The sequence below is a fragment of the Artibeus jamaicensis genome, unplaced genomic scaffold, assembly GCF_021234435.1.
Source record: "Artibeus jamaicensis isolate MK-2021 breed Jamaican fruit bat unplaced genomic scaffold, CSHL_Jam_final scaffold_584, whole genome shotgun sequence".
Taxonomy (NCBI): Eukaryota; Metazoa; Chordata; class Mammalia; order Chiroptera; family Phyllostomidae; genus Artibeus; species Artibeus jamaicensis.
Window position 1 is genome coordinate 3300888 of NW_026522048.1, and position 27519 is coordinate 3328406.

Genomic DNA, 27519 nt, shown 5'->3' on the forward strand with positions numbered 1-27519 from the left:
ATGGAAATGCAGGTAGAATGACTTAACATCATTATGTTTGTTAAAATGGTCTCCCTTCAGTAACATTGAACTATTATAAAACAGAGAAAACATTTTTTCTACTCCTTAATTTTGGGCATTTTGCACTTGGCTCAATTTAAAATCTTAGGAAAATGGAATGTTTTAGGAATAATCATTGCATCTTTTAAATAGCAAAGCTTAAAAGCATCGAAAACCAGGAAACACACAGAATCCTGAATCACTAATTACTGTAGATTTTTTCACTTTGTGTTGTGTTGTAGCACATAGTATTTATTATGACATCTGATTACATGTCTCCCACTTCCCTTGTTTAGCAAAATTGCAGTATTTCATGCTTCTGGGAAACTCAACCTCTCGGTTGTGTGAAGATCAGTTGTATCTTTTATCACAGCAAACCTCGAAATATCAATGGATTATTTTTGCCACCAAGTAGCAGTGAGTATATTTTGAATAACATGAACATACCATATTATAATCTGATTTTGGAGTAGCAGCGTAGAATAACACATTAAGCAAAGTGTGGCATGGTGAGTAATATGGATTAATATGGTTTAATAGGCAATGGATGACTTGGGAGGATTCTATCAAGAATCATGAGATAAAATTTAGAATGAGCCATCTAGTAGCTAACAAGATAAAGTGAACAAAGAGCAAGTTAGACTTTCTCTAACTCTGTGTATCGACAGTGGATTTTACTCACCAGAGTAGTAGGATGACTATTAACCTCACTAGGTAGAAGGAAACTGTGTACCTGGAAAACATCACACAACTGGGGCCAAGCTCGAGGTCATAGCCTCGCTGTTTTCCCTTTGAATGTGCAGAAACTGACCTCATAAGTAGGGACAGCAGTGGCACTGTTTTGCACACTTCTGTTTCCAGAAGAGCAGCTACATGTGGGGTTCTTCCTAAGATTAAAGTGGTAGAGAAAATGTGATCCCACTCCTACAAAACTATGACACAATTCAATCCAACTAAATGATACTGAGAGTCAACTATGTGCTTGAACTTCACACTACATTTGGGGGTTTGGGGAAGATTCAGAAGACACCAAAGACTAAAACAGTGAATGTCAAGAACCTTGCTTAAGAAATTAAGGGGTGTCAGGTTTCCCTGATGTTGTAGTCATTTCACTCTCCTGCTATGGAATATTTTTTGTGATGGAATAGTAGTTCCAGAAATAAGCCTACAGGATGTCAGACCTTGTGATTTGAAAATTTGGCTTCAGCTAATCCTTGGCAAATGGAAAACTAAGAATTAGTTCCCCTTATTGTATTCTTCTGGAAAATTCTGACCTTATAATATTCATCACATATATAATAGCTTGATCGGTGTTTTTCTTCCTCACTAAACTGTAAACATTATAAGAATGGAGATCATGACTAGTTCCCTTACAAATGCTTTGCACAGTATCTTGGAGTTCAGTTGCTCAGTAAAATTGGATGTATAGAGAGATGAATGAGAGATGACTACTGAAATGAAATCTACTGGCATGAAAGTTTTGCACCTACTAAATGATTAACCCCATTTGCATACATTTAGCATGATTTTTTTCATGATGAACATTTTACTAAATTCTTTATATCTAGTATATATCTAGTTTGCTTCCTCATGGTCATGGATAAATTACTGTCTGTCAAACCCACTCGTTCAGGATAGCAGGAAACAAAGGCTGTGTGGCTGGATAAAGAAAGGGTAGAATGTGTAACAGACAATTATTTGGATACCAATTATAAGACATTGTCTGGGCTAAGTTTTGTAGGGATACATGTTATTATGTCATCCACTAAACAGACAATAATGGGGTCTAATATAACATGGCTTTTCTAGAATTCTCGATTTCATCAACAAGTGTCTGGCTGAGCCTGACTCTTCTAGTAAGCTTTTCCTCTCTTAGTGCAGTATAAGCCAGATTCAGACACTGGGACCAAACCCTCCCCCTTGGCACTCTGCCTGCATTGTGAAAGGGAATAAGCTGTGTTCATAGGATGCTAATTCCCCACTTCCTCAGGCCTCCTTTCTTCTCTCTAACAGGGACAACAGAGAGCCACACACTCATTTTACCCTCCAACATGGCCTTGTCATGTCCACTTCTCTGTTTTGAATTCACGAGAATTTATTCCATTCTGCCTTTATTCCTCTTTATGTCAGTTTGTACAGTAAAACAAAATGTTCCTTTGTGTTTCTCTTTTACTCTTACCAGATGGGTGTCCTCCAATTCAATTTTATATTCTGACATTTGGAAAAGACCCCACAGGCCTTAACAAGCTAAATCCCAAATGACCGCCCCTTCGTTAGATATCAATTCCAAGTTCCTCACAACTAACTTGGCTATAATTTGAGGTTCCAGTAATTTCTCTCATCGAATTGAATCACTTGCTAGAATGGCTCACAGAACTCAGAAACCCTTACTTATGTTTTCCAGTTTATTATATAATAAGGATATCATAAAGGGTACAGTTGAACAGTCATGGGAAGAGATACATAAGGCAAGGTCTGGAAGGGCTGGAGCACAGGAACTTCTGTTCCTGTGGGTTTGGGGTGTGCCACCTTCCTGGTACGTGGGTATGTGCACCAACCTAGAAGTCCTCTGAATTTTGTACTTTGGGGATTTTTATGGAGGCTTAAAGGACTCTGCTTGATCTGGTGCTCTGTGGGGTTCTTCCTAATGAAGAAGAGTTTATCTCCCAAATTTTTCTACTTGCTCATTCAGCTCCAGCCACACCAGTTTCCTTGCTTTTCCCAGGGCATGTTAGCACGCTCCTGCTTTAGGGTTCTTACATGAAATACACTTCTCTCAATATCTTCATGGCTAATTCCTTTACCTCTTCTTTTAACGAAGTGTTTTCTGAACACTCTTTTGAAATGTAATCAGCCTTCGAGCTCACTTCCTACACATTTCTTATCTTCCTGGCCTTTCTGCACCTTCTTTTTGCCATATCCCTTATAATTTTCTTAGATATAATATAATTTCTTTGTTTTCTATACTTATTGCTCATTGTCTGACCTGTCTCTTTAGAAAGAATGTTCCATAAGAGCAGGAATCTATCTTTGGTTCACTGATGAATCCCAAGCACCTAAACTAGTTTTATCTTTCACATAGTAGCCAATTATACCCTAGAAAGTTTTGAACAGTATGTACAGAGGTTGGCAAAAATAGATTTGCAGTTGTGAATCTGCAAGACACAGAGTTTATTCTTATTTTATTATTTATTAAATTATCGTAGTATTTATTTCTGTATACTTACTTTTGCCTCTCCGTGTATTTGTGTTAAGCAGACAACTTTTTCCCTCTGTCCAGTCACATCTCTGTGCTCCAGGATAGCATATTCCGCTTCTAGACTGTAGGAATTACCAAGTTCAGTTAAATTATATGTTGAACTACCATGTCACCTATTCACTTTGGAAATATTTCAATACCTCAGAAATTCTAATTTGATCTTTTGTAGACCTAATATTTCCTACAATATTTCCAGGAACACCTATCCACCAAGGTCCATGTCAACCAAAACTGGGCCCATGAATTTTCTCACCTTAGACAAAGATTACTGTATAAAATGGTACATTTATCCAAGTCTTCCTTTTTATGTTTTAATAAGTGCATGTGATTGAGAAATTCAGGTGGGATTATGACAATTCTTTGGTAGCAAACTATATATTAAACTACAGCTATCGATTCACATTGCATTGTGCAATGTATGAGTAATTTTGTCAGGTTAAGATAAGATAAAATTTAATCATTAAAAAGTGTAGCCTATGATAATTTCTGAGGGCTCTGATCGAGGCATTAAGACCTATCCTACGGTTCGTGTTAAGTGGGTGAGTCCGACCACAGCAATGCTATCTCAGTGGCCAGGTCTGCTCTTCCTGAAGGAGACGCTTGCCAAAAGCGATTTTTCTTTGGTTAGTTTGCCGTTGTACATTATCTTTAAACACTAACTGCAGTTATCAAGAGACCTACCTTTTTCTTGGTCTGAGGATATAAAAATTTTTCAGTTTAAACTTTAATCTGCTAGAAAATTAAAAAAAAAGATTTTGGATTCTTTTAAAAGAGACTTCACTTAAATGTTGGTAAACCAGACATTTTAGAAATAAACCAGATATTTTAGAAATTAGGATCACTCTGGTTATCTCCATGTTTAAAAGCAAAGAGTTACTAAGCCAAATGATAGTGCTTGAGAATTACCAAGCTCAGTTAAATTATGTGAAGGAAACAGAAATCAGTTGATATTTGCTCTGATTATAAAAATTAGGTGGGCATTTCTGAGTACATTTTATATTTTCTTTGCAAGCATGGCAGATATTTTATCTTTCTCCCAGGATATACATTAGATATACTCAGATACAACTGTTTACTCAGAATAACTGTTCTTAATGAAACCCTAATTTTTGCTAGGAGAGAATTTGTTCAAAACACAGTAACTGACACATTGAAGCAATTTTTCTGTAATGAATCAGATATTTGATTCTCCTTATTCTACGTCCCTGACTTATAGAAGCCTTGGGTGACTATGTGGACACTTTAAATAAACTTTGCACCAGCTCATTTCAGAAGGTCTTGCCTAAGCAAATATGTATCCATGACCTTTTTATCCTAAGTCTTGAAAAACCATTGTCTAATACATGGCTTATAAATAGGTTAATAAACAATTTGATTTGAGTATATGCATCAGCAGAAGACTAATTTTTGGTGTGTGTGGGGGGGGAGATTAAGACAGAGTAAGACAATTAATTGTTAATGATTATAAGAGAGAAACATTGTTTAACTCACTTCTTTCCTCTTTGGGGGAGGAGAAGAGGTGTGAGTAAATGCAATAGCCCAAACAGTGTTGGCTTTTGAAACAATTTGTGTTTAAATGGGCGACTCTTCATCCTGACCGAACACTGTGTCTCTTCTAAAAGTGCAAAAAAGTAAAGGCAGGTACTCGAATATTAGTCCTCTACTCCTAACATTTGTTATGTCTGAAATCCCCACAAACTTGCTTTCTGGGACTCGAGTATTAACTGAAATTTTAATTACAATTTAAAAAAAATGAAATAGGGTTATCAGAAATGGGAAAATGTCATATTTAGTGTTTTCAAGAAATCTCTTATATTAAGCATTTTCTTTATATTATTAATATTATTATTTATTATTTTATAATATATTTTATTGATTATGCTATTACAGTTGTCCCCTTTTTTCTCCCCTTTACTCCCCTCTGCCCTGCACCCCCCTGCCCACCAGCATTCCCTCCCCTTAGATGATGTCCATAGATCGTACATGTAAATTCTTTGGCTTCTCCATTTCCCATGCTATTCTTAACCTCCCCCTGTCTATTATGTACCTACCATTTATGCTTCTTATTCCTTGTACCTTTCCCCCCCTTCTCCCCTTTCCCCCTCACGCTGATAATCCTCCATGTGATCTTTATTTCTATGAATCTGTTCCTGTTCTAGTTGTTTGCTTAGTTTGTTTTTGTTTTTAGGTTCAGTTGTTGATATTTGTAAGTTTGTTGTCATTTTACTGTTCATAGTTTTGATCTTCTTTTTCTTAGATAAGTCCCTTTAACATTTTATATAATAAGGAGTTGGGTGATGATGAACTCCTTTAACTTGACCTTATCTGAGAAGCACTTTATCTGCCCTTCCATTCTAAATAATAGCTTTGCTGGATAGAGTAATCTCGAGTATAGGTCCTTGCCTTTCGTGACTTGGAATACTTCTTTCCAGCCCCTTCTTGCCTGCAAGGTTTCTTTTGAGAAATCAGCTGATACTCTAATGAGAACTCCTTTGGAGGTAACTCTCTCCTTTTCTCTTGCTGCTTTTAAGATTGTCTCCTTATCTTTCATCTTGGGAATGTAATTATGATGTGCCTTGTTGTGTGCTTCTTTGGGTCCAACTTCTTTGGGACTCTGAGCTTCCTGGACTTCCTGGGAGTCTATTTCTTTTGACAGATTGGAGAAGTACTCTTTTATTAGTTTTTCAAATAAATGTTCAATTTCTTGCTCTTCCTCTTCTCCTTCTGACACCTCTATGATTAGGATTTTGGAACATTTAAAGTTGTCCTGGAGGTTTGTAAGCATCTCCTCATTTTTTTTTTGACTTCTTGTTTCTTCACTCTATTCTGGTTAAATGTTTATTTCTTCCTTCTGCTCCAAATCGTTTATTTGAGCCCCAGTTTCCTTCCCTTCACCACTGGTTCCCTGCATAGTTTTCTTTGTTTCACTCTGCATAGCCTTCACTGTTTTCTTTATTTTGTGACTATACTCAACCATTTTTGTGAGCATGCTGATTACCAATGTTTTGAACTCGGTTGGTTATATCTTTATCACTTAGTCCTATTTTGGAAATTTTGATCTGTTCTTTCATTTGGGCCATATTTTTTGTTGGCCTGTTAGTTGTAAGTGATGGAGCCAGGGTGTAGCAACCCACTTGGCTGCATTGTGGCATTGTATGTGGGGAATGGGTCAGAGAGGAAACAATGCCATCTGCTCAGCTCTCAGCCAGCTTTTAGTCACTTCCCCCACTACACACAAAGAAATTGGGCTCTTTTGGTCCTACATTTTAGGACCCTGTGGCTCTCTCCAGGGTCCCAGTCTCATGTGAGGCTGGGAATCTGTCCTGCTGCCCCAACTCTTATAGGTTTTTACAGTCAGAGGTTTTGGGGCTTTATTTCCCCATGCTGGAACCCTGGGTTGTATGGTTTGTCTCACTCCCCAGTTGTTCCTCCTGGTTTATCTGCACACAGATGTGGGACCACCCAGTCTGCCAGTCACCACCTTGCTGTGCATTCTCTCTGCCTGGCTGCCCATCTCTACCCTTCCTACCAGTCTGGATGAATGTTTTCTCTTTAACTTCTTGGTTATGAGACTTCCATACAGTTTGATTTTTCTGGCTTTTAAATTTGTTGTTCTTGTTTTTAATTTTTTTTGTTTTTAAATTTGTTGTTCCTCTGGTTGTGTGAGAAGACAAAGTATATCTACCTAAGTCTGCATCTTGACTGAAAGTCCTATTTAGAAAATTCTATAAGTTGCAGGGTAAAGGATTAACATAAAATAATTTATTTTATTTATATATATAAATAAGCAATAAATAAACTGAAAATAAAGTGAAAAAACCCACTTATTCAAAATTACAAAACATTGTTGAAAGTAATTAGTGAAACTTTAAAAATTAAGTAATGTCCAAAGTTTATAAGTTGGCTTTATTGTTAATACGTCAATACTCCCCAAATTAATCTGTAGATTCAATGCCACCATTATTAAAAACTCAATTGACTTATATACAGAAATTGACAAGCTGATTCTGAAATGTATTTGGAGATTCAAGGGACCTAGAATAGTAAAAACAACTTGGAAAATAAAAGACAACATTGTAGAACTCACACTTAATGATTTCAAAAGCTAGAAATTACTACAAACCTGCAGTTATCAAGACCATATGATACTCGCATAAAATATAGGTATGTAGATCAAATGGATGAAACTGGCAGACCTGAATTAAACCTTTACATAAATTAGCTTATGATCAATTGTTTTGAAACAAAGGTGTATGGACCATTTGTTAGGGGAAAAATTGTATTTTCAAAAAAGTGTGCTGAATAAAATGGGTGGCTACATGAAAAAAGAATGAATTTGAACTCATTCCTTATATCCCACAAAAAATTAACTTAAAATACATCACAGACTTAAATGTAAGAGCTAAAGTTATAAGATTCTTATAAGAAATTTTAGGTTATGCAAATCTTCTTATACAATACACTAGAAGAACAAATATTCAAAGAACAAATAGATTGAATTTCATCAAAATTAGAAACTTTTGTGTTTCTAAGAACACAACCAAGAAAATAAAAAGACTGCCCATAGAATGGGAGAAAATATTTGCGATCATATATCTGATTAAGGACTTATATTTAGAATATATAAAAAATCTTACAAGGCAATAATATAAAGACAATTCTATTGCAAAAGTAGGCAAAGAATCTGAATAGACATTTCTTACAGATATACAAATGGACCATCAACTCATAAAAAGATGCTTACCAATTATAGCCATTAGATAAATGTACATTAAAAGTTCAGTGTGATACCACTTCACACCCACTAGGATGGTTAAATAAAAAAGATAAAAATAATTGAAAAGGATGTGCAGAAATTGAAATCTTCATACATTACAGATAGGTATATAAAATTGCACCAATTGCTTTGGAAACCAGTCTGGCTCAAAACATTAAACATAGAGTCACCATATGTCCCAGCTATTGCACTCCCGGACAGGAGGTCTGTTTAGAAGTCATATAACATAAAAAATAGAGGCATTTATTGAAGAAGATATAAAATACAAGAAACATTGAACACAAGACAATGACACCTTAGTCCCTTCAAAATAAGCATCCTGGGACCTCACACAGTTCTCCCATTCTCTATCAGCAGCCCCCTCGTATTTTCCTGAATCTCACTGATAGTCTGAAATATCTTCTCTTTCAAAGGTGATTTTAGTTTTCGGAAAAGCCAGAAGTTGCAGGGTGCCAAATGAAAGAGAAAGGTTGAGTCACTGGGAGATTTGATGTTTCTCCAAAAAAACTCTTCACAAGACATGATGCATGAGTAGATGCATTGTCATCATGAAGCTGACAATCACCAGTAACCCATAGCTGGGGCCTTCTGAATCATCTGAATAGTTTCCATGGAGGGATGTTCAAGCTTAACACGAAATTTCATGAAGATTTGTTGCTCTACTTGCTCAGTCATTTTTAATACTATGGCCACACAGTACACTTACTCAATAACATCTACTGCCCTCACTGACTAGAACAGTGAAGTCATTACTCTTCATACATTCCATCTACTCTTCTCAGCTACCAGGTTATGATGAAGTTGTGCAAACCGTTCTTATTATATTAACAATGGCTGGACTCTTTCTGGATAAACCTTGTATATCCAAGAGATGTGAAAACATATATTGTCACCAAAACTTGTACATAAGTGCTCATGCCATTATTTATAGAAACCTAAAACAGCAGAAAAAATCTAAGTGTCTATTCTTTGACAGCATGGATAAACCTTGATAACACTGTGGTAAGTGGAATAAGTCATGTACAGAAGACCACATTTCCATTTATGTGACATATCCAGAAGAGGAAAATCAATGTAAACAGAAGGTATAGTTGCTTGAGTAGGGCTGGGAACATTAGAATTTTGCTCCCATGAGGAATTTTAACATGAGGAATGACTGTTAATGGGTATAGGTTTCTATTTTGGGAGTGATCAAATGTCCTAAAATTGACCATGGTGATAGTTGCATAACTTTGTGAATAATCTAAATACCATTGAATTGTATACTTACATGGGTGAATTGTATGGTATGTGAATTATAACTCAATAAAACTGTTAAAAAATGTGACTCTAACATTTATTGTTTTGAATGTTCAGTGAAGTTTTTCTTTGGAGCTAATGCCAAGTCTTGGGAATATACAGGGTCTGGCACAAATAATACCCCTATTTACAAAATCTTTTATTGTAAAATCATAAGTGTGTAGTTTTGAAATATAATGATATCACACTCAAGCACATCATATAAAATTTTAGGTGAAATGTTCGAATTAAAACTATAAATTATTACACCCATATCATTACCTTACCAACCACACTCACACAGGAGTTACTTCTGCTGGACCCTGTACATTGAGAATAGCTAAGAAGCTTTGAATTCATGTTGCTATTTTAGAATCTTTACTAGTGCTCTCTTTTAATTGATGTTGTTAGGCTTTCCCTTAATAATGACATGTTCTTTAACAATGGTCCAGAAATGAAAGAAGCAAAATTTTTCAACAAGAAATTTTAACTACTACCATGCATTTGAAATCAGAACTTCCAACATGGACCTCAGTAGCACTCACCGTATGTAGCCAATACAAATTACTAACCACCAAGTGGCTTCAACAACTCAAGTTTATGATTTTGTAGTTTCATAGTGTAGAAATTCGATGCAGATCTCTCTGGATTAAAAGTAAAGGGTCTTCAGTGCTGCATTTGTTTTAGGAACTCTGACAGAATGTTTCCTTGCCTTTTCCATTTTACGGGTCTTTTGTATTCCTCTTGGCTCATGTCCCCCTTCTTCCTTCTTCAAAGTCAGCATTGAATAGTCGAGGCTTTGTAACACTGCATCACTCTTACCTAGCTGCCATTGTCACACCTTTTTGGCTCTCTTCCTCTGCATCTCTCTTCCACCTTTAAAGATCTTTTGGTTACCTTGGGCCCATCTAAATAATCCAGGATAATCGCAGGGATAATCCAGGATAATCCAGGATAATCGCAGTCTTAGTTCTATCTGCAGTCACAGGTTATGGATATCTTTGGTGGGGGGCATTAGTTTGCCTACTGAATAATGATTTTCTCTTGGTGAAAATGTGTACAAGTTAAGGTAATGGAGAAAGCCCTGTGGGTTCATGGTAGTTTGATTAATCACTAAAAGAGAATTTCTTTTTGGGCAACAGTAGGGGTTGGCATCAGTGAAAGTACGCCTTTATTTTGCAAAGAGGAGAAAGGCTATTGTGAACTCAGGCTTATTCTTAGACAAACTAATTTTAAGGTGAAAATGGAACTGGAAATTGAGGATCTGGAATAAGGTTGGTTGTTTTCAAATTGTTGGGATGGACTATTCACTGAAAGGGTTCCCGTGACCCAGGACCCCAGTTAGGTGATCACTGATTTAGGGCAGTGGGTTCCAAACTTGGCTGCCTTTGTAATTACCTGGGACATTTAAACCACAGCATCAGATCTGTAGGCTTTAATCCAGACCCACTGAATCAGAAGAAGTTTAGAAAGCAGACACCCAAAGATGACTTGAAAAATTTCTTTAGTTTATTCTGATAATTAGCCAGATTAGGTAAATATTGATTCAGAAAATGAAGTTGAGTTAAAAATGATGGAAGATACATGTACTGACTAGCCACTTTTATTATTTACTGGTTAGTTTTGAAGGTTACAGAATATTTCAATATGACCTAGAGCTTTGGCCAGTCTTACTCCTGTTTACCCAATAGAGAAATCTGAAAGTATAATTTTTCTTCCAAATAATCACCCCCAACCACAGAAAACTAGAACCATTGGATTTTTTCCTCTTTTGGACACATAAAGTCTGACATCATAAGCTAACCCTTATATGAGCTTGGCTTTGTTAATTGGTAATAACGTGATCAGTTGTTATATTTTTATCCTGAAGATCTAATATAAGAATGCAGTATTGCTTGTGATCAGTTTGCATTTATACTAGAAGTGTGATATACTATGTCATGGTTATAATTACTATCCAAAGTCTATAAATTAGCATATTGTCCATGCCTTATAGGCAAAATGTTGATGCTTTGTAAGTTAAATAAGTTTTTCATAGACATACAGTAAATCAGGACGAGGGTTGATCTTGAGCGTTTTGATAAGATTGAAATGCTGCATTTTCTCTGTAGATAGTGCACTACAGAAGGAGATTCAGGACGGAGCTCCACCCCTGACTCGCAGTCAGGAACCTCCAAAGCCTCCAGAGACTCTGTCACGACCCATTCGCCGTCCTTTAGTTTTAAAAACTAACTTTGAAGAAGAGGAGGAGGAAGGAGGTGAGCAGAATGGTTAGTGAACTTCTTCTCTGATTTACAATGCACATTCAAAAACCTCATAATATTTTCTATATATTTACTTAACTACTAGGATTTTATAATGTGATAGGCAGATTTGATGAAGAATAGCTTTAAAATTATTAAGTATATTAAATTTATTATGTTCTAATTTATTTTATGTCTACACACATTTATTATTTGGATTGGGAAGCTTTTTGTTATATGGCTGGGAGACACATTTTCTGTTTAAATGTGTACAGTCACTTGTAGGGATACTAATAACTCCTTTTATTCATATATAACTTAACATTGATATGTTTGTCCATCTGTTTATTACATGATAACATCTATCTGCCTCACATTTAATCTTTAGAGAGTTTATGATTTATAAAGCCCTATCAAGTAAACTTGGCAAAAGTATGAACAAGGTTAAAATCCAGTTTTTTCTTCCTTGTCTATCCTGTTCCTCCCATGTTATCACAGCACTGTGGTGCCAACATGAGTATGCGAGACAAACCTGCTGAAAAATAAACTCTCTCTCTGTCTTTGCCTCAGAATGTGTCCTTCTATGGGCTACAGGCCACCATAGTTTCTGTGCTCGGGAATGCATAGGACCATGTAGTCTTATCTTTGTCTGCTGTAGCTCTGTGTCTCCCATATCTACCTCTCTTTCCAAATAAGCAAATGTGATCTCAACATGTGAATCTATATCTCCAGCTTAAGACACAGAATGTATAGTTAGTCATTTCTTGTCTCTTGACTGAGTCTTTCTAATATGTGAAATATAGAAATAAGAAATATTTGCCAGTATACAAATTATTGATTAAAAAAATTACAGAAACAAAATAGTAATCCATCCATGAGAACAATGTTTGTTTTTTATTTTGGTTTATAAAATTTCAGATTATTTAGCTTTGGGACAATTTAATTTAAAACAAATATATTCTATAGATGCTTCTAGTGTGTGGACAAAGACTCCTGAAGAAATTGAAGAAAAAAGAGCAATAAAGGAGATGTGTTATAAATCTGGTAAGCAATCAGACATTTGCGAGCATTCTAACATTTGATGTGACAGATATACTGACAATTACTTTTCTTTTGGGAAATTAGGTGAATATTACAGACTTCATACTCCCCCTGACATTTCGTCCTTAAAAAGCACATCCTCTATAGCAGAAAAAGAGTTAAAAAAGCCTTTGGAAAATGGCAGTGAATTGCAAGAAGGTAAGGAATTAAATGGTAGTATTTAAAGATGATACATTAGAGATACTTGGTGTGATTGGCACTGAAGTGTTAGAGTTAAATGATAAAAAGTACATCAGAACTGAGAGTGAGAAGTACATTTATCACATGACCTAAATTTAATATAAAAACTGCTGTTAATGTAATTATATTTTCCCAGGAGCCACAAAATGAAAACTTCATAAACACATGCTGACACTATATACCCCATGCAGTAATTCTGTAAATAATTTGTTTCTACCATTTTATTTGTCTATGGAAATATATCTTCATGTGAAATAGGTGTAAATTTTTCTTCATGAATGGACAGACAGGACAACCCAGCCCTAGAATGACCTAAAGGAGATAGATACACAGAATGAAGTTAGAGGCAGAACTAGGGTATATTTCTTCATTAAATGAGTGCCTTCTGTGTATCAGGCAATTTCAGTGACGCTGCAGGTGGGTAATCCCAAAGCTGTGACTTTCGTGGATCTTATATTTGGGTAAATCTGATTTTACTGTTGGTGAAGATTTTTCCTTTGCCAAGATAAGAACATTGTTTTTATTGTTAAAAACAATGCCAAGATAAGAACATTGGCATTGGCATAAGAACATTTTCCCTTGCCAAGATAAGAATGGGTGTAAAACCAGGAACTCAGAGAAAAACCTACAAATGCCATAAGTTTATATAGTTTTTTTCGCTCCTAAGATGAGTTGAAAAACAATTTTTGCAGGAGTGGGAATGATTTGAATCCTTTCCTACCTTAAAAAATATAAGAAGCGAACAAAGTTGGGAATCAAGATAAGCATAGGATAAAGATTGAAGTGTCTGTCTTGCAAGTACGTTTGTGGCAGACCATTCAAACGTGTGGCGGTAGGTGGCAGCAACACACCATCAGATGTTGGAATCATATAAGGAAGGACAGGATTGCCTACATTACCCAGACAACACAAACAAAAAACCAAAACAATAATTAAACAAATATAAAGAAATCGAGTCAGCGATAAATATTTTAAAGGTACATTATAAAGACAATTCTTTGCACTTTTGCTTTATGATTATGTTTATTGCTATTACTAATTTTATTGTATTTTATCATTTATGCTATTACAGTTGCCCCCACTTCTTCTCCCTTTGCCCCCCTCCCCCAAGTCCCCTTCCTCCCCCTCAGGCAATCCCCTCATACTGTCTGCATCCGCGGGTCCCCTGGGTCATGCATATACGTTCTTTGGATAACCCCTCCCCCTTCTTTCATCAGTCCTCCCCTCTTTAAAAAGCTTTCCATTTAAAAATACAATTTCATGAATATACTTTACCTGGATATCCCAAAATGTTATCATTTATACATGAGACTTTTCATTTTCTCTCTATAAATATATGCATTGTTATTATTTTTTAACAGTTTGGGAGTAAGTTTCAGACATGATTCTCCTACATAAATTTTATGTGACTATAATATAAACATCAATATCAGGAAATCACCACTGACACAATACTACTTATAGGCTTAAAAAAATTTTAACTCTTTGTGCCATGGATGTCCTTTATAGCAAAATGAAATCTTTTCCCTTTAGAATCCAATCCAGAACCATGTTACTTTAGATTTTCGTTTTTTTTTTTTTTTTTTTTAAGATTTTATTTATTTATCTTTAGAGGGGAAGGGAAGGAGAGAGGGAGGGAAACATATATTTCCTTTCATTCCCCTTGGGAATTTCTACAAGCCAGGTAGATTTTCGTATTTCTTTTATTCTGCTTTTAATTGACTATGGGAGCAGGGGCAGGACAGGGGAGAGCAATGGGGAAAATGCGGGACAACCGTAACTGAAAAATAATAAAAAAATAATAAAGAAAGAAAGAAAAAATTAGAGATATATAAGGAAAATGGTGACACGTTTTTATCACAGTATAATTAGCATTTTTAAGTCAATAGTAGACTAATACTTTTCACTCAATTTGTTCATAGTGAATACATATAAACAAAGAATTATAACAAAAATTCATTATATAAAAACATTAAATAATCTATAGTATACATACAAGATAATGTTAGATTGCTTAAGTTTTTGTCATTATTAATTATCTACATAAGGGAAATTAATTTGCTTGACACTTTCCTGATAATTATATAATTCTTTAAAAATTCATATATTTATAAATTTATTATTCATCATATCACTATATAAACAATACTTGCATTAACTTTTAGGCTTTTTATTATTATTACTACTATAAACTTATGTAAGCATCTAATGGTTTCTGGGTAATTAAACTTTTTTTCTAGGGGATGGTCTTACAGTTCCAACAAAACTAAGCTCAATTGAAAGGCAAAGTGAGATAAAAGCATCATTGGACAGGAAACCAAGGGCTGACATTGCTGCTTTTGAAAACGGAGGTGAGCTATTTATTATTGGTCGATTCTCAATATATCATTATATAATGAGTGAATCTGAATTTTCTTTTATAACTAATTTTGTTTCATCAAAATCTTTTTGACACTTTTATTGTTGGCTGTGTGTAAGCTCCTTAAGGCCAGAAACTGTGCATGATCAGTTGCCACAGACGAATCCCTGCAGTAGAATGTCTGGCACTCGATGTGTTCTGTGTCAATATTTGTAGAATAATTAACTTTGTGTTTAGACAATTAAATGACTGGATGAACAGAAACATGTGGGGGCAACTTTGCCTGCAAAGTCCCCCCCCCATCCACCACGGATGAAAGTGAAACTACCAAGACATGATCTGCTTGGGGAGGAAAGGTGGCCAATCTCTCAAAGGAGAAAGGTCAAGAGCCCCTTCCTCAAGGGGCTTTTATTGGGTTTGTTTGCACAAGAATACAGGTAAGGATCAAACAATAGGTAGCATTCAAAGAACTATGAGGGCTTATTCTCAGTCAGAGTCAGATAGCTAAAGAACCATAAAACTTTGAGGAACAAACTTCTTGCTTGGACCCTTATCATTTAAATGAGAACATCCTAAACAAAGCAGGTTTCACAGGATTTTACATATTCTTTCTTATGCCTGGTCACCCTGGATTCCGCTCTAGCCAGCACAGGCCTGCACCACCTTCCCCATCATAGGTTTTTAGGCTTAAGTGGATTAGAGCCAGGAAACGCTTCTCCCAGAGGACATGGGGACGGGGGCTATGTCAGAATAGCAGGGGGGCAAGGGTCCATCACTCCCTCTTTGTAGCAGCTCCATGAGTCCTTCCATGAAGGCCTCCCAAGTGATTGTGTCTGGCTTAGGTTGCTCCTCCTCTGAGGGGTCATACTCATCATAGACTAACCGACCAAGCACTGGGGGCAGGGGACAAGCTTTGTCTATTTAGTGGCTCACAGTCCGGAGGTCACTCACTCAGCCTTAGCCATGGGGGGCAGTTACAACTCCTGAAACCAGGCAAAGTGGTTCCCAACAGAAACATATTTTAAAAATTTACAGATGACTGGAAGTTAATATGTTGGAACAATGAACCAAGTTTAACCAAATACACTCAAACTGGGAAAACAAAATACTGAATTTAAAAATTAAGTCAAAACAAATCACAAACCTAAATATAAGTCCTGAAACAATAAGTTACATAGGAAGAAAAAGTAAGTTCTAACCTTATGGACCATTTTTAAATTTGACCCCAAAGGCAAGGGAGCAAAGGCAAAAATAAATAAATGGGATGACACCAAACTAAACAGCTTCTGTACAAAAGAAACTGCCATTAAAACAAAAAGGCAACCAACCAAATGGGAGCAGATGTTTCTCCCAAACAGCTCTGACAAGGGGTTAATACCCCAAATGTATAAAAAACTCATACAACTCAACACCAAACAGATAAACAATCCAATTAAAAACTGGGCAGAGGACCTGAACAGACACTTCTCCCAGGAAGACACACAAATGGCCAGTGGATATACAGAAAGATGCTCAACTGCACTAGCTTTCAGGGAAATACAAATAAAAACTGCAGTGAGAAATCACCTCACACCTATTAGAATGGCTGTTATCAACAAGAGAAGTAATAACAAGTGTTGGAGAGGTTATGGAGAAAAAGAGATGCTCATTCAGTGCTGCTGGGAATGTAAACTGGTTCAGCCACTTTGGAAAAGAGTATGGAAGCTTCTCAAAAAATTAAGAATAGAGTTAACATATGACAAAGCAACCTCTCTTTTGGGTATCTGCCCCCCAAATTTGAAAACGTCTATTTGCAAAGCTATATGCACCCCTACATTCACTGCAGCACTATTCAGGGTGCCCAAGACATGAACACAATCAATGTATCCTTTAACAGATGGTTGGGTAAAATGTGGTACATATACAATGATACTACTCAGGCGTAAAAATGATGAAATACAGCCATTTGTGACAACATGGATGGTCTGGAGAATACCATGCTAAATAAAATAAGTCAGATAGAAAAAGTCAAGAACCATATGATTTTATTCATATGTAGGAGGTAAAATTTAAAGCAGCAGAGGAACAAAAAGTCATAAACGCAGACAACAGAGTGGTGGTTACCAGAGGGAAGAGGGTGGAGAACTAGTAAAGGGTGAAAGGGGTCAAATGTGTGATGACAGAAGATTGGCTTTGAGTGATGGACACACGATACAATAGATGATGTATCACAGAAGTGTACATTTGAAACCAACATAATCTTATTAACCAGTGTCACCCCAGTAAATTTAACTTTTTAAAGATGACTTATTAAAAGCAAGGGACAAAAGATCAAGGTGTTATGGTAGGTTTTCTTCAAGTTGGGAAAGACATGATACAGATCGAAGGGGAAAAATATTTTCTGTTGGCCACAATGTCTCAAAATAGTTCGGTACCATTTGTCAGCTAAGGTAAAACTTATGTTGAATTATGAGGAGCAGTATAAGAAAATTAGTATATGTGATAAGTCATTCAAAGTACTTAGAGGAGTGTCTGACACAGAGGAACACTCCATCAATGTCGTATATTATTATACTGGTTTCACTAGGTTCTGTACAGGGCAGCCTACATTTGAGTGTCACCTTTAAAAAAGGTTACATGTAACACTTATTGCATATTGAGAAAGGGTGACTTGTGTGCTGAAGCATCTGGAAATTAAGTATATAAGTACTTAATTTAATGCAACTATGTATATTTATTGTGTAAAACCAGAAGACCTTTAAGGAACACAAAAACTGCTTTCATATATCTGAGGATATTATATGGAAGGCAAATTATATTTACTGTATCTGTAAAGGGTGGTAAAAGGTAGAAGCAAGGATTGTTATATGTTAAAGGAAAATTAATTGTGTTGACTATGTAAATTTTCTTGCAATTAGCAGTATGAAAGTGTTCATACTGTGTATTCATAAACACTTATATGCACACGTATTACTCTAAATGTATATGATGTTTACACGGGGATGGTTATCCCTGAGAAGTGATTAAACAAAAGTGGACAAAGTGGGTATTGCAGTGGAGGGTAATCCTGTGTTGAAAAGGAGTTTTGTAAAACTTGCTGCCATCACTGCCACTGACAGTAAGGTGTTGTCACAGGAGGTGACTGTTACGTTCCACAGAGGATCCTATTTCTTGGAGTAGAAGAAAATAAAGCATTAACTGAAGAAAAAGAAATCACCCTGTCAAAATGTTCAAATGCTAAAGGTAATAAACCACTTATAATTTTAAATAATCTCTAATTTGAATAGATATGTGAAGTTTAATTTTTGTGGGAATCATATAATAGGCAAGGTAATAAATAAAATAACACTACGTACACTAAACAGGGGTCAAGGGCCCTAAGGTTCCAGCCCTGGTTCTGGCCCTACTTGTGTGACCATGGCGCTCGATCTGATGAACCTGGAAAATTAGCCTGTCGGACAACATCATTTCCCGGAGTCTTGCTAGCTCTGAAGTTACTGGTATTCTTAAATAGTTGTACCAAGTCATTTATAGTTTCTTTTTCCAACATGATACACTTTGTATAATTAAATTTTCTTAGAAAGCTTTGTCTGTGAACACTGTGAAGAGTTTTAATCTCAGGAGGACTTCCATGACTTAATATTACAGACTCTAGTCTGTGAATAACCAAGAGCTGTGATAGTAAAACACATGCTCATAGTTTTATCATGCCCCTGCCATGCTTAGAATCCCCCAGCTGGTGCCTCTCTGGTGGGCAGCTCTCCCAGTCACTGGCTAACATTACAGCGTCCTGTCATTAAAGGGCCTGTCACAAATTCTCTATCTAAATATTAACCAACTTCATCTGCTATTTTTCACTAATAAATGTACTCAAGAATAGGAAAAGTCATTTGTAATCAAATTAAAGGATCGTTATGGAAAATATATGTATATCTCTTTTCCTCTCTCTCTCTCTTACTTGGAGTTGGAAAGGATTTGCCCAATCCATCAAAAACAAAACAAAACAAAACAAAACAAAAACTCTAAAGCTAAATAATAGTAGTAGCCATCACCCACATTTGGCTGCTTAAGTTAATTAAAATTAAATAGAACAAAAAGACTCAGCTCTTCAGTTGCACTAGCCATATTGCAGGTGTGCAATACCCATGTGTGACTAGGGATGGCCAGTACAGACAGCACTGATTTACACTGTTTTCATCACTGAAAGCAGCCGAACTTTGTTCTATGCTGCTCCGAAGCATAGAAGAAAGTGAATGTTTTTACACCTCCAATATTTTTGGAACCTCAATTTACATTGGCATGTTTTAGGTCAAATTGATAACATTTTAATTCTTTTGCATACTTATTAAAAGTATTGCCACAAATATGTAATTTAAATACTGAAGATAATAGCTATATTTCTGGATTGTCAATGGTTTTTTTTTTTTTAGTAACAAATTTTGGGGACTCAGGGAAGCATTAGGGAATTTCAGCAATGCATTCTAAAAACTAGCATACATGTGTATTTTTATATGTATATTTTAAAAGAAGTATGCCCATTGTATAATGTGTGAACATTGAAATGCCAACTGAGACACCTCTTTTACTAATACTGACATTTTATTTTCTTAATTTGCTTTAAAAGAGAACAAGGACAGTCCTCCAAAGTGCTCCCTAACTACCCAACTAGCACCTACAACCCATGTATTAAATGCTACTGAGAATATCAGTTTGAAGTGCAGAGAGGCCCCCTCTTCCAGTGTGAGCCCTATTTTCAGCCTTAGGCATGTTTGTTTCAGCATGGATTTGTTTTGCTTACTTGAAATGGAACTTTTAAAAAGAAATTTAAAAAGAATGGTGTACAAATTATTTGGGATTAAGAGTCAAAGATACTATTTTTTTTTTTACTCTGGCAATGAATTGTGATGTAGGTCCTAGTAAACAATACACTTTCCCACTATTTTAAGTTAGGAATTAAAATTAATAGCACGCTACATTCTCAGAAGATTCGGTAAATAGTGCATTTTAATTTAACACAGTGGAATTTAACACATTGACAGGTTTTTATTATGTTTCAGATTATTTTTCTTGATTCGGCTTCTCCTTGCCATTCAGTGCTCTGAGCTACTTTTTGTGATACGTTTAGGACTCACAAATCTTCCAGTCTGTTTCCTTCCCGCCTTTCTCTTATTTTATTTATTGAAGCTGTATAATGTTCCTGGATCTCAGCTAGGCACTCAGGGAGCTATGATGCTTCATCCCCAAGAAGCCCAGTTTACAGGCACCTGTTAAAAACACGGTTTCTAAATCCTAGGAGTGGGAGCCCGAAGTCAGGGTGGAGAGTGATATTTGAACAGGAGATGGTGAATCAACGTTTTATTGGAGGTTGATGCTAAAGTTGAGGTTGAGTGGGAGGGCAAAGACATTTATTAGTTCACCATGGAGAGCTAATGCAACCAACTCAGTGCATTTGATGTTCATTTTCTCTGTGCATTAGTTATTGTGAATGTTCAGGATCTCTGTACAGAGAACTAAGAAAAACCGCTCCTGTCTACTAAATTCTTTTAATACTCTCTGGAGAAATATACCCTAAATTTCCTGGAAAATCCAGCATGCATACAACACTTTTGATGAAAAAATATACAAGTAAAAAGTGAATAATCTAGTGATTTTAGCACGTAGAAATTCTTTTTTCATAAGACTTTCTGTACACAGAACTTCATAAGATTTGAAAAGGATAAGGTAAAATTCTTCAAAAGTATTTTACATTAATCCAACCCCTTCAGAAATAGTAAATTTGGCTAAAAATGTGAAAAATGATTTATGTTCAAAATAATTCTAAAACTTCTTAAATAATATTATGATGAGATAGATACGGAACTATATTTGGACTATAATTTTATGTACTTTTAAAGACACTCCTTTGAAGAAAAGCATTTTTCTTTGAGGATTGTTACTGATTGAAAGTTCTCTCATCTATTTTCAAGATGGGTTTTTTTTTTTGCTACTTAAAAATAAAGCATCCTTTGTTTTAGAAAGTAAAGTATTAGCTTGGTGAATTTTTTTCTTCTCTTGCTTGGCATGTAAATGCACAGATATGTAATTATCACCATTAGTAATGTTCAAATGAAAGAGTCTTTAAAAAAAACTGTACAAATTTGTATTTTCTCTAAGTGAACGATGTCCAGCCAGTGAGGAAACCTCATTTTAAAGGCGTGAAAAAAAGAAAATGGATTTATGATGAACCAAAGAACTGTCCCGGCCAAGGAATGCGGAGAGGTAGTGTCCATGTGTTTGATATTTCTTCATTGTAATTTTAAAAGAGGTTAAATATCAAATAATATTTTATACACGAAAAATAGATACCTGAAATATGCTATTTTAGATGTCAACTCATCTACCATAATGTTTGTTCTTTCAGCTTACACTGTTTTCCATTGTGCTAGTAAACACAATTTGCACAATGTTATTTATGGTACAAAAGCAGCTTGTTTATCCCTCACTCTTTCCCCACTTTATTTTACAGCAGTGGAGACACCAAATCTAAAAAATAAAATGAGTTACCATCACAATAATAAAGACAGAAATGCTGAGGGTGCATCTTATATCCGTGTTCAGAGGGATGCTGTCAGGACTGTCTCAGTGAGTGCCCCTCACTGCAGCAGGCCCACAAATGGCTTCAACAATAAAATCAATGTTAACAAGGACCCCAAACTCAATCTCTGTCCAGGTGAGGTACTTACAAGGTTTACCCATGTCTGTGGTTTGCATTCCCATGGAATTTCCTGACTGTCCGGTGAATCTTCATTGCTACCTACTCCCTGTTTTATTTCCAGGCCATCTCCACCATCTTAGAAAAATAGTGAGAGGGTTTCTTCCATGTGCAGGAGTGATCTAAAGGATATGGAAAAAAATATGTTGGTGCAGACGACTTGACATTGAACCTTCATAGCCTTGTGTCTCAGAGCACTGTACTTTGTTTCCCGTACTTTGATAGCTTTATCTCACTCCTGAGGATTGTTTTCAAATGACTGACATTTTCTTGTTCTACTAAGTGCATTGTTCAATTATTACTTTCAGGCCAGTGCCTGTTTTTTTTAAAGAACTTCATGATTATTTTCTGAAAGGGTTAGGTTGAGGGTTAACTGCAGTATCTTTGACAACCTCTCATCTCTCCCCACCATGTACAGATTGCTTCTAAATTATTTCTTGTAATAGGCAGAATCACAGTGTGTCAGGAAGTACAAGGCCACAAGGGAGGAAGGAACCACATTTCTTTTGAAGAAAATCCCTGTCTCAGATGAATTTTGCTCTTTCAAAAGTTGTGTCTAACTTTTCTCAACCTAGTGAAAGACCACTCAATTCCCTACGATTGCAGGTTTATATTTTCCTGTGTTCACAGTCCAGTTAGTGGAGTTCTGAATGTTTTATACTTTGTGGAATATAGGTTAAAACTTTGTCTCTCTTAGCACCTTTATTTTATAATTTAAACTGCAATTGGCTTTATTTAAATTGTTTTTCTTCTATTTGTTTTAAAATAAAATGATGTATGGACTTATATATAAAAATACTGTTTTAGTTAAATTTTAAATTTTATTTCTTACTATCATATTATTATTAATTTTATTATATTTTACCATGAGTAGATGGCTGTGAAGAATGCAGTAACTACCAGAATAATTTGGTGCCATTGTCTGTATTTGTGTTAAGGTGGCCACCATTATACTCACTCTTACCTATGTGTCATTAGTGCAAATGTTGACATAGGAAAAAACGAGTACATTTTTAGTATTATTTTGGACCAGGCTTTGGATCATAGTTGCACGGTGGTACTTGAAAACACAAATACAACATTGTTCTATGATAGTTCAGATATAGAGCTGTGGGAGGAAAGTTGATATTTAAGGACCAAGTAAGTATATAAATGCTTTGGTTTCCTGGAACAGAGAGTGCATGATGGTAGAGCAATCTGCCATTAGGGGAGCCACTTCATGGAGGGGAAAGGGAATGGGGCTGTACCTCCCAGACCAATCTTCTTTCTCCCCTGCCCTCCCCTTTCCTTCTCTCTCTTCCCCTTTCTTTTCTTCCTTCCTTCCTTCCTTCCTTCCTTCCTTCCTTCCTTCCTTCCTTCCTTCCTTCCTTCCTTCCTTCCTTCCTTCCCTCCCTCCCTCCCTCCTTCCTTCCTTCCTTCCTTCCTTCCTTTTGCCTTTCTTTCCTTTTCCTTTCTTTTCTTTCTCTTTCTCTCTTTCCTACAAATATTAGCAGAATTGTGTATAAAATCATAGTAAAACAAGACAAAGAAGTATTTTTCACATCTAGCTACCATTCTTTCCTCTAGCTTAGTCACATGGAAGACAGCCTTACCTGAGGAATTGGACAGCCAGTTAAGAGATGTGTAACCATGTTGATCGATAATTTAAACAGTCTTAATAAGCTCACCTGTTTCCTTGATCTCTTAGAGTTTTAATGCTAAAATGATTTAGAGAATAATGTTACCTCTGAGATGTTTAAAAGTTTGAAACACTTCTAGAATATGGTTTTAAAGTTATACAATATTTAACTTCAGTCTTTTTTTCTCAGATAAATATATATCAACATCATATAATGGTTCAGCCTGGCAAAAAAGAATTCCTTTTTCAAAAACATATTCGAAAACTAAAAAAATATATACAGGTAAATATTTACTAAAGATTTTAATGTATCAAAGAATTCTAAAAACAAAGAGTAAATTTGTACACTCAAGGAACATATTCTAGAAAATTTAAAAATTTTTCATGGTACATAAGAACATAATTAATTGCAATTAAGTGGATCTTTTTCTACTAGCAATTAATTTTACTTTGTCTTATTGTGTTCTCTTTTGCTTTTCTTACTTTTATGTGTTATCAGAAATTTCTTGACATATTTCTCTATTAGCTACAAGCATAGCAAGATTATATATGTTAAATTGCATTCTTTGTTAAACTGCAAATCACATATATGAAACTATATCTTGACACAGAATATGAAAGCTCTACTCTATTTTTCATAGACGGATATTGGTTGGAGAGGACTTATAGGGCCCCTAAGATAAATTTTCAGGCCAGAAGTTTATAATGACTGTGGTCTCCTTCTGGTTGTACTCTGTTCTTTAGGAGGGTTTGGAGATGCTAGGAATCTCCTCAGGGTACAGGTTTGTAGCAGAGTGACCTCAGGTGATTCTTTTGCTAAAAAGCTTTGGGTCTTCTGCAAGCCTATTCTGGGCCCAGCTCAGTAGGTTTGGAAAACTACACAGGGTAAAATGGTTTCAGTTACTTTTCAGAAACTTTGAACCTTTGAGATAAGGTTCTAAATAGGGAGGTCTTACCTAAATCATTAGCCTAGAACTTTCACAATCATCCATTATTTTTTATACAAAAGTTTCCCAGAATGAACCAGATCATATCCAGACTAGAAACTGGCCTCTTTCTAAAGTAAATAGTTGAGATCTTCTAAAGCAGTATTTCTCTGAATTTTTCTGACTGCAACTGTGCCATAGTTTGCAGACTTGTGTGTGTGCATGTGTGTATACTGGGGTCAATTTTTTTCCTATCCTCAAAACATATTGTACTGCAAGAAAATTCTGTTGCAGCACAATTTAATCAACTATGGTTTCTTTTAATTTTTGTGGGATTTTTACACATTATGACACTTAATTTTTTTTGAGGGGGAGAAAGTAAAAAGATCAATGGAAATGTTGGTTAAACCACACATTGATGAGCCACGAATTACAGAGGATCTGGGAGAAGGAGGGGTCAGTTCAGATCATGAAACATGTACCATGCATGTGTGACACAAGAAAGAGGAGGTGACAGGGGATGTGATTTGACAAAACCACTTTTTTCCTTTTAATCCGGAGAGTAATGAGGAGGGCATGGAGAGGCAGTAGAGACCGGATATAGTGTAAAGTCACTGTCCCCTACTTTTCTCTTACCACCTCCAGCTATGGTAGGCCCCAGGTGTAGAAAGATCAGTGATAGAATTCCCCTTGAAGTTTGTGAGATCCGAGCATAGAGAGGATCTGCATTGCACTTCCTGGATGCAACCTAGGGGAAGAAAGCTTTGGAGAGCTTTTCAATGTCATCTGGTGGTGAGATTGTGGGGAGGGCAAGCATGATTAATACGAGAGGGTGGGAGACAGGCTCTTGAGATTCCCAAGCTCCAGGTTTTCTCAGGAGGGCATCACATATTGCCGTGAGTTTCAATAAAAATGAGTTCCTGGGAGAGGATGAATAGGCCTATACAAAGTCTCCCAGCAGGGACTGAGGGTATAGCACGAGGAAGAAGCCTTTTTGTTAGGCTCTATTGCAGGGGAAGGCTCAGCTGGAATCTCAGCAGATTTTTCTGCTATCATTCAGCAATGGCATCCTTTTTATTTGAGGTATGATCTGAGGGCCACCAGCAATGACATCAACTAGGAATTTGTTAGAAATGTGGAATCTCCATCTCATACCCGAGGAATCAATCTGCCTTTTAACAATCCCTGGGTTGTGGGGGATATTGTGGGCCACCGTTCAGCAGCACATGGTCCACACCTTGTTGAGGCACAAGATTTTTGAGATGGTATTTTCTTTCTAGTTGTCACATGTTAGAACCATTCTTCCCTGTTCCCACCATAGAATTTGGGATAAGCTGCAAGAGGGGTGCAAAAGGGAGAAAAACCCTGAGAAAGAATTTCAAATCTGAATGTGACTGAAATATAAATGTGAATTAACTAAGAAATCACTGAATTGGATGAAGTTTATGTGCAAAGACCCAGTAAGTTTTTTATGTTAGGTAGAAAGGGAACTTACAGTCAAAAATTAAAAAACAACATTATAACAAAATAGAGCTAGTTTTCTTATTTACCCATGCTTTTGAATGGGAAATTTGTAACCCCCAAACTCTTACCCTTTGCAATTGTTTTTGTCACAAGAAGAAGAGACACAAAGATTAGCTTGTGTTTCCTCCCCTGTACTTCCCATTAAGACACAGAGGAGCGATTTCAACATTTCCCAGTGAACGGATGGACTGATGGAAACGGGTGGCAGAAAACACAAGCTGCCACTAGTCTGTTCCTCTAAGAAATATCTGAGTGCCAAGGACTCAGAAATATGAATGGGCAAGAGGAACCTTTTGGGAAAATATCATTGGATGCTATGTGGATAATGCAATAGGAGAGGAAAATGTGTTTTGGGAATTGAGGAAAGTTGCCCAAAGCAAATAGAGGTGTCGTTCTCCTTGCCAGCCTTCTTTGAGGCCACATGTCCTTTCCAACAGGGATGTAGCTGGTGTGAGTGGAGGTACCTGACTCCATAGGATGGAACATTCATTCTGTTCATTCCGGGTTCTCCATGGTGCATCCTTATAAATAATATTATACCCATTCCTTTCCGTCCCTCCATCCAAATTGGAGTAAGCAATCAGAAAGAACAGTAAGCATCAGAACACAGTAAGCCTCAGAAAGAAGTGAAATTAGTTTAAATAGCATTTTGGAAATTTATGAATTAAAGCAATAGCTTAGTTTTTGTTTCACCTTTATATGTATGGTAATCAGCAAAGGACATGAAAAAATGTTGGTACCCTGAAGATGCTGCAAAAGAAAATAAATGAAATGTTTTGTGTATTTTATTAGAGCCAAGAAGAAATGGGAGCAAGTAAACCTGGAGGGTGAGAGAAGAGAGACATGAGAAAAGAGGAAAGTGCCAGACATTATCTGATTTACGATCAAAAATGAAAATTCAAAGAATGAGATATTCAAGTACTCCCCACTTTATAATGGGTAGCCAAAGATGTTAATGCAAATTCTGAAAATAAGATGCAGGAAGTACATTGTACCCTTTCACAACTGATAAAAATGCAAATTACAAACAGCTGCCTGTGTATTTATATATGTCTGAAATTCATTTGATGCATTGCCACAAGCATTTAATAAAATTTAAAAGTTTGATGATTAAAATCATTCTTTAATTGTAAACTAGCTTAGATTTCACAGATTGAGAAATAAAATTGTGCCTCTGATCCCTGTTTTGCAATTTCTTTACAGAAGAAACCTCACATTTTCTTTGTTTACCTAGGTTTTAAGGTAGGCCTTCAGCAATAATAACGGATATAAAGTGTAAATGAATTCAATGAAGCCCCAGGGTTATAATTTTGTGATGAGTATGTTAAAGGAATTCCAATACAAATACACGTTGATGTGTTGCAGAGAGAGACAGATTGGTTTATCATGAAGGGCAGTTACTGAACAATTTTTTAAAGAATGTTATTTCTTTATTGTTAGAGAAAAGGGAAGGGAGGGAGAGAGGGAGAGAAACATCAATGTGTG

The 27519-nt window shown here is 36.0% G+C and overlaps 1 protein-coding gene across 2 annotated transcripts; it reads left to right on the top strand.

Moving 5' to 3' along the window:
- On the top strand, positions 1-26852 carry CUNH12orf50 (chromosome unknown C12orf50 homolog). Of its 2 annotated transcripts, XM_037158622.2 has the most exons (12): positions 1-12; positions 336-456; positions 11465-11623; positions 12563-12640; positions 12722-12835; positions 15118-15228; positions 18351-18458; positions 19840-19953; positions 21369-21473; positions 21721-21924; positions 23775-23867; positions 26827-26852. In XM_037158622.2, the coding sequence occupies exons 1-12, from the start codon at positions 1-3 to the stop codon at positions 26850-26852; spliced, it is 1245 nt and encodes a 414-aa protein (XP_037014517.2). The 2 variants fall into 2 exon arrangements, with proteins under 2 accessions (XP_037014517.2, XP_037014518.2); XM_037158623.2 differs by lacking the exon at positions 19840-19953.
- The last annotated feature ends 667 nt before the right edge of the window (positions 26853-27519 follow it).

Coding starts and splice junctions, on each gene's coding strand:
- CUNH12orf50 (XM_037158622.2), top strand. Junction 457..11,464: donor ATTTTTGCCACCAAGTAGCA/GTGAGTATATTT, acceptor TTTTCTCTGTAG/ATAGTGCACTACAGAAGGAG. Junction 21,474..21,720: donor CGGCCAAGGAATGCGGAGAG/GTAGTGTCCATG, acceptor TTTATTTTACAG/CAGTGGAGACACCAAATCTA.